A 14,383-nucleotide genomic window follows, 5' to 3' on the forward strand; every position below is an offset into this window, starting at 1 on the left:
CATCAGTTGAGTTGGCTGCTCTGACCGTCCCAAACGAGAAAGACGTCAAAGAGCTAGGGTGAACCCTTGTGGGCACTTCTTTATGACTGAAACGTAAGATCCCGCCGCTGTTCTGGGTGTTCACGTGGTTCATCATTCTTTTTGTCATTGGAAGAGTTCTTTTTTTCTTTGCTACGATTGTTTTTGAGCCATGTTAGGTGCGTCGCTGTCCCCACTGCGGAGCAACTGGATAAGAATGGCTTGGGTAGTCCTTGTGTAATCTCTCACTTCAGTCCGACAATAGGCGGAACTCGCAGGTGGAAAGTACTCCAGTCTGTAGCCTTGTGCCTTTCCTTTTGTCCTCATTGTTTTCTTTAAACATTTTTTAGCACGAGTTGCTTCGGAGCACAGGCGTAGCAGAAATTGCATTTGGCTCATTCACTGTTGGTCTTGGGCCGTCTTGGAATCTTTTTACATGAGTTTCTTTGACGGCATTGCTGGGATTTGGTTTACCATGTCAAGTTTCTTTTTGTCGGCTTGAGTAGATTTTTTTTTTCTCGATAGCGGTGAGATTTGTCTATTCTGAGGAAGGTAAATATACTCGTGGAATCAGAGTTATGTTTCGGGCAAGTTTTGGGGCCATTTGAGCGTAAGTTTCTCTGTGTAAAGTATTACATACAGCTACTAAAAAGTTGTAGTTGTCTATCAAACTAAATTTTGGTATTCTGTACTCTTGGTTTAAGTGGGTCAGTCTTCATTGTGCCAGCAGTACGTAGCACCAGTTTAGGTGAGAGTTCTGTTTTTCACACTGTGGTAGCCTGAAAATTTTAAAAGCACCTGATCGTGGAGTTTATGGTAATTTGTGAAACATTTAATTTATTCAACTATCATAGAGTACAGGAGCTGTATATACTGTATTTTGGAGCACTTTTAGTGCCTCGAGGGCATACTTTGTATTGTTGGCTAAGCTAGCTATTGGGTGTCGCCTTGCGTAACAGCAGGTAATAATCTCGGGACGCACCTTGATTACTTGTCTTGGCCGCACGATAAGAAAGATAAGCTCGAAAACTGCGGGTTCCTCTTTACTCGGTGAACGTAAACTCTTGCCAAGCCACGCCCATCCCCGTTGGTTCTTCGCTCTGCTAATACTAGCTGCTGGGGTATCAATCTTGAGGGGGAGAGTTGTGTCTTTCGTCTGGGATTTCGTACTTCGGTGTGGAGTCGGAGTGGTGGCTGTTTCGAGCTTGCCGGATAGCTTGTCCATAAGCGCCGTTGTGTCGACGACGACAGGTGGAGTGGCGGGCAGACGAGGACAATTGAACGTCTTGCGTGATCTTTTTGAGACAAGTGCGTCGTGAGGAAGGAGAACATGGTAGACGCGGCACAGCCACCCGGCGTGTTTGCGATGGACGCCGATAGCGAGATGTTGGACATTTGGAACCGCTACTATGTTTGCTCTGAGGAAGAGGTACGTTGGTGATTTTGGTTTTGGGCGTAGCTTGTCGTTACACCTGTGTTGTTGCTGTGCCTTGGTATTTTTTTTTTTGGCAAGTGTGTGGGCATATCACGAATGTTGCTTCTGTGAGCTGTTTGTATGTGATAGGGCTAAAAACTAGCCGTTGCTTGTACACGCGTTATAAATTCGCAATGCCTTGAACGAAAAAGTTTAGGTTTTGCCAGTAAACGACGCCATCAGGAAAAGAGTAGCAGGGCAGCTACGTTGCAAGAAGTTGCAAGGCAGGTTAGAAAACAATTGTTTTCTAACCTGCCTTGCAACTGTTTGGGAGTGCACAAAAAGAAGTAAACAAAAGTTCAATGTGTCAGTTGTGTTTTTAGGCCAACTGCTTGCAGGTGTTCTCTTGCTTTCACAGCTGTCAGAGTTCAAAGAACCTCCTGAAAATCACATTGCTCAGAAAGAGAGAGAGAGAGAAATCGGCAGAAGTAAACAAGGGGTCATTGGGGCGATGCTAGATTTTCTCTAGATACTAGAGATACAGAAATTGCACATATTTCTTTTGGATCGGAACACTTGTATGGTGGTTAATAGGAAGCTACAACACTTGGAACACGGTAAAAGCAGTTAGCTTTTTTTATTTAAATTAAATTAGTTTTAGTTGGTTATGGTTATTTATTTGTTGTGAGCGGCATGGCGTAGAGTACTAAAATGTTTTTGTCAGCAGAGCAGTCTACTGTTCAGGAGGGAGTGGGTGAAAACCTTACCTGTTGGCAGTGGTGTTTGCAATGTAGCGTCCGCAGCTGTTGTTATTGGCGGCGTTTCTAAGGGTGGGAGATGCCTCCAGCATTTTTTGCTCATCCGCTATTGCTTTTTAGTGCATTATTAATAGCGTAAATAGAACATGATTTCTCTCTTACGCAATATTTTCAAAACACTGCTCATGAGAGATGTGATTGGCTAGAAACACCAGCAGAAACGACAGGGTGAGTTTCCAAACACTTTTCTGACCGACTCCTTCACACAAGTTTGAGTATGCATGACGGTGTTAATGGCCACCGATGTAGTGGTAATTTGAAAGAGGTGTCCATTCATGCAGAGTCCCTAAGCACGATTGTGTCTGTACATGACAAAAATAACACAACACATTGCCGCGCATGATGTTGATGCGTGGCAATGTACTCGGCAATACAAGGAGATACCCTTATCATCACATCGATGGATCATTTATAAATTTACCTCTACTTCTCACTTTAAGTTGGAGCACAGCCAAAAGCTAGGACAAGCGCAGACATGCCGACTGAAAGCTAGCTCCTTTTTGCTCGGCAAGATCAGCGAGTAGTAGCTTGCGCATGGGACAATTATAAATGCTGCGGCATTGGGAGTTTAGTGCTGTTCACTGGTCCCATTCACCCGTACTGTGCTCCAACGTGAGGTTAATGGATTTTTAGGATGTTCTTTTCTTCAGTCTAGAGTCACGTCGCGACAAATCATGTTCAGTGGAAGTGCGAGGTGGGTGCTCAAAGATGGTTGTTTCGTTTGTGTCTTTGCAGGCTGAAGCGCGCCTAGCACAGAGAAGACAAGCCCGGGCTGAAGCCAGGGCAATCCGTCTGAGGGAGTTGGAGAAGCAGGCCAGAGAGGTGAGTCGCCCGGGGATTATCTTTGGATGCCCAATAATCTCGGCCAATACCAGTAGTGTCAGAATCCTCGGAGTTCAGAAGGAATGTTGGCCCAAGTTTCCACTTCAGCGACAGAATACAAATGCTGACAAACAAGGCGTCACTTCAAAACGTGCCTGCTCTGCCAAAGCCTGTTCTCGATGTAGCAATCATCGGGCAGTGATGACAGCAACACCCCAGTGCTACGTTTGAGTGTCGTAAGGTCAACCTGTCACGAAACATTGACGACATTGCCGATGCTACGGGGGCTGCCTGCCCTACCACGTTTGGGCGTTTCAACTTTCGTGACATCAGCAGTAGGGTCGCAGCACTATGACGGGCCGCGTTCCAAGAAGAAGTAAATCTCGCACTAGAGTAAAGGTTCTTTATTGTGGCGTTCGAAAACCTACCAGTGTCCAGCGTTGCTCTTGTCCGTGTGATCACGTGTTACGACCCGCGGGAGTAACTCTAACGTACTCGAGTAAGATTTGGAACACGGCTGTGGAGGAACTAGTGGGGTGCTATGTTCCAACTAACCGTAACTTGGCGAACTGCGAAGGCTACGGTTCTAGCGAGCCAATCGACGTGTCAGAGAGAGATGCATGACTGCATTTTATCTCGTTAGTTGAGCGCAGTGCCGTCGAAGCCATGTGTAGGAGGGGGAGGATAGCCGCTTTTGTAAGAACTTTGAGCGACGGTCTAATTCAGGGGGATAAAGGCATCACCTGGGACATACAAAAGGGGGTCTGGGTGAGAGGGGAGTTCCTTCTTCCGCTTTTCTCCAACGGCTCGGGTCGCGCTATTGCCTTTCTAGCCTCGGTAAAGGCTGTCAAGTTCTCCACTTCCATGGAGGTACAAAGCTTCTGGAGGCAACGTAACGCCACCAGAGGTGAACCTAGAAGTGTGGAGGGACACACCCCCAATGATCACCAAAACCAATATGGGACGGTCGCCCTTGGGGCCCCCTGAGAGCGTCCAAAACAGCTGTTGAGTCAGCTCTCCTTTTCGTCCAATAGCGTCTTTTGGTTGTGGTCATCGTTAAGGGCGTGTCCCTCCACATATCTGGCTTTACCACTGGTGGCGTCGTGTCACCTCCAGAAGCTTCCCTCCTCCATGTTCGCCTCCGTGGCTCTGATTGACTTGAGGGGGGCGTAAGCTAGTGGTGCAAAACTATCGATAGTACTATCGATAGTCGCCAGAAATCTGACTATCGATAGTGAAAAAAACTATCGATAGTACTATTGATAGTCGACTATCGAAAAACTATCGATAGTACTATCGATAGTCGACTATCGAAAAACTATCGATAGTCGACTATCGGAAAACTATCGTTAATCAAATATTAGAAAACTATTGATAGTCGACTGTCGTAAACCTATTGATGGTACTGTCGACGATTTACTATCGATAGTTTTGCGACACTAGTAGTTTGCGTCGCTCCGTCTTCTCTTTTTATCGCTTTATTTATTATTATTTTTTTTTTCAAATGGGACACCAATTAGGCCAGGCACTTACCATCCCAACTTTCGTTCAGCTTTCAGTGATGACGAAGACGGGAGTTTGGGCGTGGAGAGGAGAAGGGGGAGGCGGGCCGGGGAGGACGAAGCAAACGGAACGCTGGAGAAGAACGGGTGAAACCTTCTCTCTAAAGCGTTCCGTCTGCTTCCTCCTCCCCGGCCCGTCTTACCCTCGGCCTACCTTCTTGAGTTGTAACGGACTATAGTGGTGCAAGACTATCGATAGCACTATCGATAGTATCGTTAGCCGCCAGTATAGTAAAAACTATCGATAGTCGACTATCGAAAAACTATCGATAGTACTATCGATAGTCGACTATCGAAAAACTATCGATAGTACTATCGATAGTTGACTATTGAAAAACTATCGATAGTACTATCGATAGTCGACTATCGAAAAACTATCGATAGTACTATCGATAGTCGACTATCGAAAAACTATCGATAGTACTATCGATAGTTGACTATTGAAAAACTATCGATAGTACTATCGATAGTCGACTATCGAAAAACTATCGATAGTACTATCGATAGTCGACTATCGAAAAACTATCGATAGTACTATCGATAGTCGACTATCGAAGAACTATCGATAGTACTATCGATAGTTCTGAGACACTATCGATAGTTTTGGAAAAACTATTGATAGTCAATTTATTGATAGTTTTGCATCACTAGCGTAAGCCTTTCCTCTTTGGCAGGTGAAAGAAACTATAGTGCCCGACGAATACGCGCAAATGTGGGTGAATCATTTTGTGGTTTTGGGTGGCAGAAAGGCTCCACCATATGCCGGGGAGTTTCCTGGTCTTTGGAGGACAACCGTTTCCACGCCGCGCGTGCAAACCTTTTCTTTTTTCGTTGTGCAGAACGACGAACAGCTCGACAGGCACTATGACAGCAGCAGCGAGCCAGTCCGGCCTGTTCGAACGTCACGAGAGGTGAGTTCCGCGAGCGCGTTGCTGCCAGAGTCTGACGCCCGTCCGGGCTTACCCCCGCAGGGCCGCACTTCGTCTTTTGTATCCAGTTCCTCATTCTCGAGCTCCAGGCGGAGCAGCGAGGACTCCACGGAGGCCCTCGACGGACGAGACTTTAGGGTGAGACTGCTCAGCTCCTTCCGTACTCGGGCGCACTCCTTGTTGCTCGCTTCGGACGCAAAACTTTATTCGCAACTACGGTGCCTGGAACGTGTCTCTGACCGACGTTGTTTAGCGTCCTATTCCGCACGTGCGTCAAAAGCGGTCCCGAAGTGGCGACGAGCGACGTCGCAGAAGCAATTGTGTCGTGCTGTCGGACGCCGCAATCCTGGCGGTTGGTGCTAAAAGTCCCGGTAAAAAGTACGAGTGAAAAGAGATATCGCCGTCGTCCTGAGGTCCCGACTTTTGGCTGCCATACTTTCTATGGACTCTCGGGCTGGAGAGTGACCCGCATCGGGACGGGCGTCTGCCACATCTACCACCGCCGTTGTAACACTGCCGGGTTTGTGACCAACGACGATGCTGCACTTCTACAACGTTATCATGTGGAAATTGAGAGACCATTTCTTAGGACGTGGTGAATGCAGCGGTCAAAGACACGTCCCAGGCACCGATGTCACAGTAGCCCAATGTGAACGAACGAAAAGTGGGGCGTGGTGTAGAGAGGTGAGGGGCAGTGTGCTTCCAGCTTGCGTTGATCGGCTGCACTCGTAAATTGAATACAGTGGTGCATGCCACTGTGCAGCTTGTGCTGTAGCTGGCACTGCTGATGTGTGCAATTAAAAAAAAAACAAAAAAATATTGGTGCTTTTTTTTCTTTCTTCTTTTTGCTACTTGGAGCCAGAGCTATTTTGTAGGTGCAGGCTAAACTCCGTCACTTTTTCACTCTCTGCGTGGGTGTGGCGAAATGCTCTCCCTTTTCCCGAACACGGGAAAAGTAGCAATTTTTAAAGGATCTGTGCAAATGCTTTTATTGTCTTAACTTATTTGTGTACGGAGCAATATGACGAATAAAAATGTGGCCAATTAGTTGTTCTTTTAAAAGGAACTGATATTGGTATAATGTGGAAAAAGATTTTAAAATTTTATTTCTCGAAAATACAATGCGTGTGTGGGAAGGTGTATGAACGCCGGAACTTCTACAGCTTTGTCAAATTAAACAACAAAGAAATGAAAAATCTGAATATACAAAATGTGCCCCAGAAGGCTATAACTTTCGAAAGTTAGTGTACTCTAACCGACATTGTCTCATTTTGGTGCGTCGGAGAGTTAGCCTCTGTAACGTGTGCTTTTCAACGGAGGACTGCTGATATTGATGAAAAACAGATAATACACCTTACATCCCCAGCAGAATGCTGTCTTTGTGTTCTACCTTGGTTTTGTCATAGCCTTGATTGCAGTTGCTTCATATTTAACATTTTTGTCTGCCTTGTTGGGAACATAAAACATGCACACCGGCACAGGACAGCATTGGAATTTATAGTGGTGCTTGTCGACAACCTGGAAGTGTCCCCAGAGCTCTTGAGGTCTAAAAATATGTCAGAATGCGGCTGAATTATGTAAATAATGCCATCTTTATTACAAAGACTGATGCAAGCAGTTAGCCATCCTAGACCGGCGCGACCATCATTTCTAGTAATATTTTTGACAGCCTTGTGATAAAACTCAAATCTACGTTGAAACCGAAACTACAGTTCTTCAACTATCCACGACATTGCAGAACATAATTCTTCACAATAAATTTAAGTTCATGACGTTGCTTGGAAACCATTGATCCCCGGTGATCGATAGGCTATGGGTGCAGTCAGGAAAGAGTTAATGGCATTTTGGGTTGGCCTGGCAAAAGTCAGCCAGTTGTAGGGGTAAGCACGCACCGGGCCTGTGCTCCAGAACAAAGGTGAAGAAGAGTTGGCTCGTCACGTGCTCGGGAAGTATCTTGTTCGAAAGAGTGTAACTGATTAACAAAACATTAAACGGTGTACTCCCCATTTTCAACGTTAACCTGCAGCCTTTACATGAGCATGCCTTGCGTCTGTGTTGCGTGTCGTTCCATCACTTCCTGAGAGCTGCACGGCGTCTGCCGCTTCCTTTTCTCTCGGTCCTGTCTTGTTGCTTCTCGCATGCCCGTTGGCTTCTTCGGCGGCTGTTACTCATCTGTTCACGTGAATGGCGCAGCACCAGCTACAAGAGGTGGAGGAGAGCTTTCGCAAGGCGATGATCAGCAACGCCCAGCTGGACAATGAGCGGACGGCGCTGGCCTACCACGTGGACACGCTCAAGGACGACATGGAGGAGATGGCCGAGAACTACCTCCAGGTCCAGAGGGACTTCCGGGAGAAGGCACGGGTGAGCAGAGGGATGCCCTACCTAGCCAGCGTTTATGCTGTGCCAGTAGCCATACGAGTCGTGCGTGATTTCACGTTGACTGGGGTGACACATTTTAGTTCCGATGCAGTGGTGCAGCCAGAAAGTTTTTGGGGGTGGCTAAAGTGGCTGGGAAGTCCATGATTTGGGGTGTGGAGAGGGGGAAGGAGGGCCAAAATGCTTGTGTATATTATAGGGTTGGCTGGATTTTGTTGGGGGGGAGGCTGAAGCCTTATAAGCCTCCCCCCTGGCTATGCCACTAATGGGATTCGTGCTACCACATTGTGTGTGTGTGTGGGGGTGGAGGGGCGCCTTTCAAGGTTTCTTTTTTAGCCTGTCATAGCTGAAGCGGTCACTTCAGCTGTTTGTTCAGACAACATATACATATAATCCATCTGAGGCACATTTGCCATGGAATTTTTATACCTCTCACTGGCTTAAAATCTAAATCTTAAAAGCCTGAAAAGAAAGTGGAGAAGGCAAAAACAGGACCCTGTCAAATAGTTACAAGACAAACTGGGCCACATTCCGTGGTCCATAAAAAAACCTGTGCCAACCTTTAAAAAAAAAAAAAAAAAAAGGATCGGTTTATGCAGGTTTTTAGTTGCTGGGCAGCAAACCAGGGGCCGGGAGGGGGGGTTCTGCCGCCCCAAGAAGCCGCCAGAGTTGGGGGGCACGCACGCACCCTGCTGTCCCCCCATCGTTGGCGCTTATGTATTGATGTAACTCATTATAGTTCACAGAATGGTGTAGTACGATTCCTTATGGTGTAGTGGATCCCTACAGCAAAGAAGAAGAGGATGTTGGAACATGTCCATGGTCGAGTCAGGACTGTAAAGCATGTGCACTGGGAAACCCGTGTTCATGCGAGTTTGTCTCATAGTTAGTTATTTTCTAAAAGGGATTTCTACAATGAAGAATAATAAGATGTCTGAAGGCACGTGGGGCACAGACCCCAGTTCGGCTCTACATACGCCAGCCGTTCTAATTCCAATATCAAAATAAAAGCGGTTATTTTGACTTAAAATCTAAAAAATGCACAGGGTCTCTTACGTTACAATTAAGATGACTTGAAGGCAAAAGCCCAAGCGTCGATCTTTGTGACAGCGAACCTCCGAAGATAGCGCGCTCCCTGACTACATACTTTTGGCGCCGTTTATCTAACGGCACGCTCTCTCTTCAACACTGCCCGAGCGAGAGTGCCCTCCTTTCCTGCTGAGTTTGCAGTGTTTACGTGCGTCTGCCGATTCTGGCACAAGTAACGCCTTCTTGTTGTTCAGTGGTAAACCGTGGGTTTTGGTACCTTTGGTGTCGCCGACGTGTTTTCATACATTTTGTGTCGTGGACATGTTTTCGCTCAAGGGCCTTGAAGGTTGACTAAACAGTGAGACAGATAAAGCTTTTGCCTTAATAGCTCCCACAATGGTGCAGAGTTCAAATGCCAGCTACTATTTGAAATATGTGGGTATATTAGTTTGATACATATTGAGGCGTACAAGGTTTAATTTTCAAGGTATTCAAGGACCACTGTTTAATCTCAGGCTCGAAAGGGTTATATAATTGAGGCTCCAGCACACAACTGGCTTATGCCACAATAAGCTTCCAACAGTGACTCAAAGTCAAACTTGGTGGTGCTAATTTGTTCTCTCAAAAATACACATTTCGTGTTCTAGAAAGTCTCGGTCAATACCCATTTCGTGTTTGTCTTGGTTCTTTCTTCACGTGTCTGTCACCTGATCAAATATAGAGCGGCAGACTGACTTCTAGAGCGATCTGTTAGAGTACTGTCTACTCTTGCCTCGCCTGAATGGAATTTTCTTGCATACCAGGAAATTACATTTAGTCGACCATGCTCTTCCTTGCAGGCATTGGACCAACTGATAAGAGACTTCCGCAAGCTCAAGGAGGAGAATGCCTTTCTCGAGGAGAGTCTCAAGCAGAGGGACGAACTCATCGAGGTGAGTGCCAGCCTGTTGAATAGTACAATATTTCTAATTGAATTTCTTTGTATTTCTGAATTCACTAGGCGAAACATAACATGCCGAACGGAAAGTACCGACACTGAGGACGCAACGTTTTGGGCAGGTGCCTTCTTTTTAAGTATCATTATGTTTCCAGTATTTGACTTTTCCGTGTTGCATGCTGCGTTTCGTTTAAAACTCGTTTTTAATTCAGGGTTTCTCCCGCTTTTCAATCTCTAGAAATCCCTATACCCATTTTCACCTCAAGTACTGTGGTAAAAAAAGTCTGGCTCCTCACACAGTATTACTAATTTCCCTCTTTATGTTGATAATTAAGGTATGCCCTATGTAGGTGAATTTTAGGTTATATATATGTTATCTTATCAAGGCGTACACAGTCTAAAGCCAAAAGCATAGCTTTTTTTCTCCGACAACCAAATTTCTTAAGAGCTACTTCGCGCTGCATTTGAACAATGCTCAAAACTTCCTTTTTTTTTTTTTTAGGTGAAAACGGATATAGTTCTCTTCATTGACAGCCGAGGAACGCCTCCGAGTCTTGATATTGATGCAATAAAGCAGTTCAGGAGCCTAGGAACCTCGTTAACGGTAATGCACATTCTAGAGAGCATTTGGCTCGTAGTTATGAGCATCAGTGAGTGGTTCAAATTTGCTAAATGTCAACTAAAACAGGAGAAACACTTTACTGGGGGGCAGGGACCCACTTTGAGAACTGGCGGTTTAATCGATCGAGCTAGCCGCATGTTTGTCTTTTACTTCGTACCTCTGGTTGTCACAAAATCCGTTATGTGGTCACGACGTCGTTTCAATCGTGATGCTTCGTGGAGAACGTGGGTGGGCTCTAGTTCAGAAAAGAATATTGGATGCTCGTGCCTGCGGTCTTTCAGGATCGTCTGGTACCTCGTCGACTTTTCGAGCGTGGCCTAGCGAGCGACTAGAAGGGGTTAGAAAGTAATTGGAGCTTCTGGCTATGAGAATTTTTAACGCTTAGTTAGCTGCACCATAGTGCCTGAAATGCCTCTTCCGACCGGAGTGCTCGGCACCCTTCCCCGGCCATACGTCACAGTGTGAAGCTTTCGTGACTTCATCGGACAGAAATCGAGGGACCACGGACCACTTTTAATGACGTGCGTTTCAGGCCCCGTAATTGCGGAGACGTGCGCAAAAGAAGTTAGTGACCGAGGCTCCGTCTCCCAGGACCATGGGCTGGTCCTTGTTGGTGCGGCGGAGCTGCTCAACGGCGACGGAGACTCGTCTTCGGCGGGCAGCAGCAGCCGCAGTTCCCCGGAGAAGCTGGTCCTGGTGCCCAAGGCCCAGGCCGCCAAGGCCGCGTTGGTCTCTCAGGAGGCGGCCCAGCTCCTGGACCAGGCGGGGGACGGATCGCTCGGTGGGTGCCGCCCCCAAACCGCCCCACCCGTCTCGCCGTGCACGCTCCACGCTTCTGCGCTTCATTGACCCCTCTTAAAGGCACATGATGCGGAAAATGACCGAATAAATACTCTGCGGAAACCGCAAACAAAATTCGGACGGCGCTAGGCTTCTTCCCTTTTGCGAAAATCGGAAGTGATTCGAAAGATCTGGAGCACCAAATATTTTTTGGAGGGCAACTCCGTTTTTTGGGATGGCTTGGCGCGAGAAAACGTAAAGCATTGCAATTTTCGTGTGGGAAAAAATGCCTTGTGTGGCTCGCCTTCCGAAAATCGCGTACAAAAATTTTCGGATGGTTCGTATTCTGTCCGATTCTTCGTTCATTTTTTCCCATTATGTGTTGGAGCCTTTTGGCGGCCTATGCGTCGAGAAGTGTCGCTGTCGTCGACGTTCACGACTGGTCAAGCACTCGCCATAACGTTTTTAGTTGGATCCATTTTTCTTTCATGGACGGAAATAAGAGTATTGTCGGACTGCCAACTTTGACGGAGTCAATTTAAGAATTCGCCGCCGCCGAAGCTTTTGTCACGCTTTTTACGCGCACCGTCAAACTGTAGCTCACGACCGACGATGAGTGGTCAGTATTACTGCTCGTCACGTCACGTCGCGGCGAGGCGAATGCCGGTCGCAGTGTCACAAACGGAAGCCGTAAGAGAGTGCAACCGAAACATCTCAGTGCTAATGCTCAGCGTCAGCTATTTAGTGCTACGCTGCCAAGTCTAGCCAAGGCTGCAGCCTCACACTGCTGCAAGAGCACATGGCTTCGTCTTGCGTCTCGTTTGCACGAACTTGTGCGAGTAGCTTTGGCAGCATTCGGCTGGGACTCGCGTTAAATCAGTGGGGTGACAAGTCCCGGCGGAATTCCGAAGCAGCACCAGTGTCTAGTTCATGCCCCGCTTCGGCCCTTGTTGGGGAACATAGAAAATTTAGCACGAAGGCCTCGTTTTCTAGGAGGTGTTTGCGTCACACCCGTTCTTATACCTCTTTGTTTGATATTGTTTGCGAGCTCTGTTTGCTGTTCTCCTTGGTTCATGTCGTTCATTTTGTTTGACTTCTGTATTTTTTTGCTGATATTCACTTTCTTCTATCGCTCTATTTATCCTTCCTTTTCTCTCAGATCCTTCTATTGCTTTCCGTGTTTGTGCGATTAACGTATCGTCCGAGATTAATGATTCCTTGCTTTGGCTGCTGCACGCAGCAGTTGCGCGGTATCCAAGGTCTACCTCTGTCCAGAAAGGTGTCCTCTTCCCGCTTTACTTCTTTGTCGACGAGGTAGAATCTTGTTGACGACACGAGCTTCGGGTCCAACAGGTGACCTTATTCCTTACTAACATTTGGTTTATTTATTAATTGAGGTTACCCCTGAAGAGAAGCATTACATAGGGGGGAGGGGGGCAAAAATATGTTAAAAATACAGAAAAGTGCTTGAATAAAGAATATGAATGTAGCGAGCAAAACAAAATTGTACGGAAACAAAACAAGTAGTAAAGAGGAATATGGGCAGTATAGAGATAAAAGTAGAAATGAGAAGCTCGATGTTAATCTTACTGCATGTGGGTTCACCAAATTTCGGTAGACCGGCTTCAGTCGCTATCTGTGCTGGTAGATTATTCCGATGAGTTGCCATATCGCAACATTTAATTTGCTTTTTCCTCATCTGATATGTGCAGAATGTCCAGTTCCAATTGCAGTCTTGCGTTTGTTGCAGATGTCCGACTGAAGCGGTTTGCCCAAGAAAAGCAAGAGCTCCAGGATGAGGTAGGTGTGTCCGCTCGTGTTGTTCCATTTCTACTAGCGTCCGTTGCATTCTGTATTTAGTTCTTAAAGTGATCGAACCTGAATATATTGGCATTCAAAGGGGATCGTAAAATATTTTGGCATATCGATAATTCAGTATACAAAAGTATTGTAAGCAGTGAGAGAGTGCAGGCGAGCTGGTAATCAATCGTCATCTTGTAAACCCTGAGATGGGAAACAATAAAAAAACGGACGAACACAACAAAATCTTTGTTGTGTTCGTCCGTTTTTTTATCGTTCCCCATCTCAGGGTTTACAAGATGACAAAAGTATGTTAACTTATTTTAATGCGTCTCTGCTGATTTTGAAGATTGTGACCGATTTGGCCGAATATTTTAGAATCGAATATAGAATAGTTTATCCAAGCCTTTCACTACTTATGCTTATACGAAAACCCACCTGAACTCATGAACGTAGTTCCCAAGCTTCCACTTGTCTATTTATGCCGTAAAATACCGGGTAAGTGCCCACTCAGGATTTAGAGATAATCGAGAAAAAATGGGGAATGGGCGCTTGTCCGATCATCAATTTTACGTATGAATGTACTGTGCATATTTTCTCCGATCTTGCAAATTTGGGAATGGGCGCTTAATGTGGAATGGGCGGGAGCACGGTATTCTGCGGTAAGCTAATTTTATTTATTTATTTATTTATTTATTTGATACATGCCCACAAACAGCATGACGCCTTCAGCGTGGTGCACAAAAGGAAACGAAGCAAAGAAAGTATGTGAAAATAGGTAAAAATATTGAAGAAGAAAAGAAAGAGAAACTAACAAATATTATACATGACTGTATAATACATGACTCTACAACACAAAGAAGTACACTGAGGCTTTGGACAAATTTTTCACAGCTCGGGCAAAAGTATCATAACCATCAAAGATGCTCAGACCAGGTGCCTCAAGTGAGTTGTATACAGGTTGTGCTCTCTGGACAGGGCTTTTGGGATGAACAGCAGGATAAAATAGTGGCGAGGAACGACATCGTGTGGGGACATGAAAACTGATCGAATATAGTAAATCGGCACAGTCAACAACACCATGGACAAGTTTGTGGAGAAAGCACAGATCGAGCAGTGTTCTTCTATCGCTCAGTTTGCTTAACCCAATGTGGTGAAGTATTCTATCGTACGAGTAATATACTCTTCTGAAAAGGTAACGATTGTAATAGATTCAAACAAATCTCATCTGTACTCGTTCCAAAAAAAGTGACAAGTAGTGAGGAACAGAGTT

At 46.0% G+C, this 14,383-nt stretch overlaps 1 protein-coding gene across 1 annotated transcript in view; it reads left to right on the forward strand.

The window, feature by feature from the left end:
- Positions 1–1,183: 1,183 nt before the first annotated feature.
- LOC8028194 (leucine-rich repeat flightless-interacting protein 2) overlaps positions 1,184–14,383 on the forward strand; it is a 32,875-nt gene continuing 19,675 nt past the window's right edge. The window contains exons 1-8 of the mRNA XM_040504420.2: positions 1,184–1,447; positions 2,986–3,072; positions 5,474–5,545; positions 5,606–5,701; positions 7,757–7,927; positions 9,811–9,903; positions 11,122–11,311; positions 13,061–13,110. Coding sequence (XP_040360354.2) covers positions 1,349–1,447; positions 2,986–3,072; positions 5,474–5,545; positions 5,606–5,701; positions 7,757–7,927; positions 9,811–9,903; positions 11,122–11,311; positions 13,061–13,110 — 858 coding nt within the window. The 5' untranslated portion in view covers positions 1,184–1,348. The remainder of the gene's footprint in view (positions 1,448–2,985; positions 3,073–5,473; positions 5,546–5,605; positions 5,702–7,756; positions 7,928–9,810; positions 9,904–11,121; positions 11,312–13,060; positions 13,111–14,383) is intronic.

The sequence above is a fragment of the Ixodes scapularis genome, unplaced genomic scaffold, assembly GCF_016920785.2.
Source record: "Ixodes scapularis isolate PalLabHiFi unplaced genomic scaffold, ASM1692078v2 PGA_scaffold44__24_contigs__length_19508400, whole genome shotgun sequence".
Classification (NCBI taxonomy): Eukaryota; Metazoa; Arthropoda; class Arachnida; order Ixodida; family Ixodidae; genus Ixodes; species Ixodes scapularis.